Source organism: Melanostigma gelatinosum (assembly GCF_949748355.1).
Source record: "Melanostigma gelatinosum genome assembly, chromosome: 3".
NCBI lineage: Eukaryota > Metazoa > Chordata > Actinopteri > Perciformes > Zoarcidae > Melanostigma > Melanostigma gelatinosum.
In genome coordinates this window covers 4,564,898-4,570,643 of record NC_136636.1, presented here as the reverse complement: position 1 = coordinate 4,570,643, position 5,746 = coordinate 4,564,898, and the positions used below count along the sequence as shown (strand labels likewise).

The window sequence follows — 5,746 nt, the reverse complement described above, 5'->3', positions numbered from 1 at the left end:
TCCTCTCACATATTGTCATGTCACATGTTTTAATGAATGTGAGCAACATGTTTTTTACATGGTTTAACTTTGCATTGTCACTCAGACCAAACAGTGACACACTGAACCTCATAAATAACACATTTTTATTTTAAAAAACAACTAATTTGCACTCATTGATATCCACAAAGACAATGAATCAGCCCACGTTACATCAACCAGATTTTTATTTGTGGTTTTTTTTTTTTGTACAGTAAATGGCTTTTTGGTAATGACAGTCTGCATCAGCCAATCATCTGCAGCCTAATCCAGTCAGCTCGATGCCGATTGGCTGTTTGGGCTCACTCCCACCACCCAACCCTTCTCTCTTTGTGTGCAACAACAACAGAAAGGCAGCACTTTACAGCACCTGGACACATTGTACATGATGAACCAAATACGAAAAGTAAAAAAACATCTTTCTTAACAATGTCATTTCATTTTGCATTCAAGCTTTTTGTCTTAAACCTAGAAAAATACCAACATGGTGAGATAATTTATCAGCATCTTCAAAAAAGAAGAACTAAAGCAGATAACTGCACGAGTATTAAGAAAACACTTGATTTAAAAAAATATTTTTTTTAAAGTTGAATTCTGCTGGAATCATCTCACCTTGCAAGCAGATTCTTAACATTTAAGGCTAAATGACTTGATAAGATGGACTTTTTTTTAAATGTCTATGAGCATGAAGTGGAACCAACCTGACCCCGCTCTGTCAGAGGTTTAAGTTCAAACACTGCCGAGAATAAAATGGCCCCCTGAAAGTTCCCCTTCAGGGTGACAGGATGTCACAGAACTCAACAAAGTCCCTCTGCATGAAATTCTGGCTCTTAATCAGGTCATCTTCAGAAGGGAAATACTGCATGCTGTCCTCCTGTAGACGCAGACTGTCCTCGTGCAGACGCAGACTGTCCTCGTGCAGTACCACAATCTGTCCTGGTGGCGGCGGCGGCGAGCCGTGTGGGTTGGGACTGTCCAAGAGGGCTCCTCTCGCATTCTCCAGGACGCCCAGGTACGAGTCCATGTCCGTGAGCTCCACGTCGCTCTCGGAGCTGCTGCTGTCGCTCCCGACCGAGTCGGAGCGCATGTGCAGCATCTGGTACTTCTCATGCATCAGAAACTGGTTGGTGTTCTTGGGGGCCCGCATGCCCCTCGCTCTGTTCCCCTTGACGTTGACGGGCCGGAGGGACACCACCGGCCTCGGGAAGTGTCGGGGTGGATGATGACGTTGAGGGGGCTGCTGGGGGTGATTGCGCCCCCATGGCCACCCTCCCCCTCTCCGCCCCTGCTGACGCCCCCTGCAGCTCTTGGACCAGCCGTGCTTCCTGCGGCTGGAAGGGTCTCTCTGTGGAGCCCCTTTCCCGTCCTGCTGCTTCTGCTGCTGCTGCTGCTGGCAGCTCCTTCTGCACATCATCTCTGAGAGCATTTTTTCTGGTCTTTCTTTGCAGTCGCCTCCCTTTCTCCCTGCAGCTCTCTCTCTCTTCACATCCTCCTCCCTGCTCGGTTGGCCCCACACAACAACAAAGAGGCTGGTTTCTGGCTCAGATCACAAAATGACCCTCCTCTCTCTGATGTCTACCTTTTCACTATTCTGTCGCTTTTTTTCTTGACCTCTGGCTTTGGCTGATGCATCGCCTGCTCTTCCTCCCCTTGCGGCAGCAGCTTGCCTGCTCGGCTGGCTCCCTGTCACGCCCTCCTCTCTAATCTCTCTTCTTCACCTCTCTGAAAGTCAAAATACAGTTTCTTGCAGCTCTAATTAGTGACCTGAAATGAGCTACTAAAAGGGGTTTTAAGAGTCTTTTAGTTAATTTAAAGCTGTTTTTTTTTTTCTCTCTCAGTTTACAGGCCAGCAAGTGGAGTGTACTCAGCTCAGACCAGCACAGACTGTGGCTCTGCCTTCCTCTCACAGCCTGGATAAAGAGCTGGAACAATCCATTCACAGGTTTAACAGAAGGAGGGGTGGTCAGCGTTAGCAAGCGTGTCCACTACCTATCATCAACACTATAATACGACATATTTCTATAGAATATTAATTCTGAATATATTTATAAGATAATAAAACATATATGTCAGTATTATGGTGCCTCGGGTTGTACGTGGGTGTGATAACCCTTAAGCTACTCCCCCCCCCCCCCGGATGGTTCACTTCGCTTCAGTTTTAGCAGCGGAAATCTGATCCACAGCTGCTGCCGCCCCTCTGACAACAGACACACTGTTACAGCAACAACAACCAGCAGCACTGAGACATGAGCACAGTGGTAGTCACTGTAAATAGTTAGTTATTGTGTCATTGGACACACAAGTACCCAGCCCACGTGGACTTGTACAAATGAAAATACTGTTGCAGTGGTGAGCACAGTTTCCTGAAATACAACATTACATTGCAAACGAAGAACTTTGGGCTTTGTCTACAAATAAATATGCCAGAAAAAGAAAAAGAAATTACATTCATTTTTACAATAAGATTTTATTTAACTTTTTTTTCTTCTTTTTTACAAAATGTTCTAAAACAACTGGCAATGAGGAACCTCCTGGGTAGATAATAATGAGAATAAATATGAAACACAATTTAAATCATACCGTCTAATTTAAAAATAAATCTGGTTTGAAATGAAATCAAACACGATTTAGCATGATCTATAGAGGGAACCATGAAGTGCATCTTTATGTGGGTCTGTCCACCGCTTCGGTCAAAACTAAGATATATAATCAAATATTGGATGCATTAATATTAAATCTCATACAGACATTGATGGTCCCAAGAAAATGCATCCTACTGACGTTTCCTCCAGCGCCTCTATGAGGTTCACATTTGTGATATTAGTGAAAAATCAATTATGAAGTTTGGTTCATAAATGCACGTCCCCCTTCTGCATGTAATAACTGGGATCCCTTGACTTTTCATCTAGCGCCATCATCAGGTCCAACCTTCTGTTTGGTATTTTTAGCAAATTCCTGCAAAATCTATGACAGTCCCATCAGCCTCAGTTCGTTTGCATGGAAACATCAGCATTGTTAGCATTGTCTTTGAGTGCCTGTTAGCAATGCTGACGTTAGCATTTAGCTCAAAGCCAGCCTTGTTTGTAATCATCCAACCAGATGACGTAATCAAAAATGAATGGCATGTACTAAAAAAAAGTACAGCCCCCTTAATCAATACAAAATAAACAATAACACACTTTAGCTGCTATGTTTAGTGACATTTCATCCTCAGTGAGAGCATCAAAACCATCCCTTCTCCAACAGTTATGTTCAGCTCAATGTAGGTCATCTCAATACAACAATGCATGGATGACATAACGTTCCTATATGTTTGCAGCTGCACTAGCGCCCCCATGTGGCTGTGGTGTATATTACACAGCACTGGAGCAGAAGGAGGGGAGGGGGGGGCTCAGTGTTTACTGTAATCCATCCAGCTAAATTGTTGGCTGGATTAGAAGAGACTCATTTGCTGTACTTAGATCTTTACCACTAGTGTTTGTCATGGATTCTCTGATGTGTGTCATCCTAAACACGGTCGACGACAGTGTGAGTTCAGTAAGATGATTGCATTTGTCGTGAAAATGGATTTTGATTGGATTGATAATTGCTATGGAGTCCTGACTCATCTGCAGAATGAACGCTTGAGGATGATCACATTAAACGACAATAATTTCACATCCGATAACAATTTAGTTGATTTCTACAGAAGAAGTCCTCACCATCCGTCCTCGTAATCCAGCTTCTATTTTTTTTTACCCTCAGGTTGGAGTTAATGAGGCTCATAGCAGCAAAAAAACACCTCTTTTTACATTCTTTATTGGTCCACATTACAGGCCAAATGTCCAGGAAATTTAAAAACAATTAACAACATTCATTGAAACATTAAAAACATTCAACAAGCAGTGTAAGAAATAAAATACAGTAGTAAAATGCAGAAATGCAGGAAGTTGATTAATATCCTTGAATATGGTTCAATTAAAGGCAGCAGCAAACAGAAAGGTCTTCAATCTTGATTTAAATGAGCTGAGGGTCTCAGCAGACCTGCAGCTTTCTGGGACTTTGTTCCAGATATGTGGAGCAAAAAAACTGAACGCTGCTTCTCCATGTTTAGTTCTGACTCTGGGAACAGAAAGTAGACCGGTCCCAGACGACCTGAGGGGTCGGGATGGTTCATAAGGTAGCAGCAGATCAGAGATGTATTTTGGCCCTAAACCGCAGGATTTAAAAGTAAATTATTTGTTGGACAGGAAGCCAGTGCAAAGACCTCAGAACTGGGGTGATGTGATCCACTTTCCTGGTCTTAGTGAGGACTCGAGCTGCAGCGTTCTGAATCAGCTGCAGCTTTCTGGTTGACCTTTTACAGAGACCTGTAAACACACCGACCGTTACAGACCGTTACAGTTTTCGAGTCTACTGAAGATAAATGCATGGACAAATGCCTACCCTCAAATTAGAGATATTGACAAGTATCCTGATACATGGATGTATTAAAACCTCATATACCAATGTAAACCACTGTGAGCTGCTATTAATAAACATAATCACAACGCTCGCGATAAATCTATGTTTGAAAGATCAGACATGTTCCTATTACCGGACAAAGATCGTGAGTTTCGGTCATTTGAGACTTTTCTTTCAGTTCTATTGTAGGTGTGGTCTGATGACCTTGTCTGACTGATCAAACTATGTCGAGTATGTTTGATAAACGTTCAACATAAAACAGATATTATCCAGAAATGAAAACGTGAGAAACAAAAACTGTCAACTGTCAACTGTAAAATTACACATAAAGTTTGAGTTTGAAAGCAGTCAGCTGCTTCGTTCAGCATCACAACAAACATGGCGTCCAGAGGCGGCTAACTGAGAAGAGAAGCCGGGAATCCTCTCAAGCCGTTTTAGTTCAGAGTGTTATAACTAGTGATGGTGAGATGAAGCCTCATGAGGCATCGAACCACTTCAGCCAATTGGTTCGAGAAAGGGTTCATTTCTCGAAGCTTCATGTGCACACGAAACCACCTACTGGCCAAGTGTATAATCACAGGCAGCTGTATCTGAACCACATAATGTGATGCATTGAATTTTTGTGTCTGTTATGGCTGTTGGGAATGACTATGAATTACAAAAATGTATGACCAAATAATTTCTGTACATAAATTATCACACATGTGCATAATAAAATATTTTTTGAATGTATTCTGTGTGTGTAAATTTTCCCAAAATGGTAGTATCATATGATATGGCAGGTTGTGTAATAATGTTATTATGTCACTTTAGGAAAATGGCATGGGCTTAAGCAGGCAGAGGACAGTGAAAGTGCTTGTGGAACTAGGAAGAGGGGACTGAATATGCTTGTGTAACTTGGACAGTGATGTACAGGACAGGGGACATTTCTTTCATTTTTATTCAGAAATAACAGTTTCTCAACAGTTTTTGGTTTTAAACGATTCCTTTTTTTGACACAACCTCTCCGCCCTTTGAAAACACCCTTTCACAGGGTACAGAAGATGCTTGCGTGCACAAAAACGCAAGAGCAAGTCTATATCAATTTTGATACAGGAAATCTGTACCACTTCCCGAAGCAGTCACGTGGTACAGCCGGGCAGCGAGGCTTCGGACGTCATCATTTCTGGCTCCTCCCCTAAATGAAGCAAGCCTCGATACGCGCTTCGAGGAAACGCCCCCCTCCATTACGCGACACACGCTTCGAAGCTTCGGCACATCTCGTAACATCAATAGTTATAACTTA

At 42.6% G+C, this 5,746-nt stretch overlaps 1 protein-coding gene across 1 annotated transcript; it reads right to left on the bottom strand.

Moving 5' to 3' along the window:
* Window positions 1–204: 204 nt before the first annotated feature.
* LOC306775870 (uncharacterized protein) lies at window positions 205–1,890 on the bottom strand. Its single transcript, XM_079266418.1, has one exon. The coding sequence runs from the start codon at window positions 1,442–1,444 to the stop codon at window positions 791–793; it is 654 nt and encodes a 217-aa protein (XP_079122544.1). The 5' UTR covers window positions 1,445–1,890; the 3' UTR covers window positions 205–790.
* Between the last annotated feature and the right edge of the window lie 3,856 nt (window positions 1,891–5,746).

Excerpts from the sequence above, each read along its gene's own strand:
- LOC306775870 (XM_079266418.1), bottom strand. The coding sequence starts at position 1,444 with ATGCTCTCAGAGATGATGTGCAGAAGGAGCTGCCAGCAGCAGCAGCAG.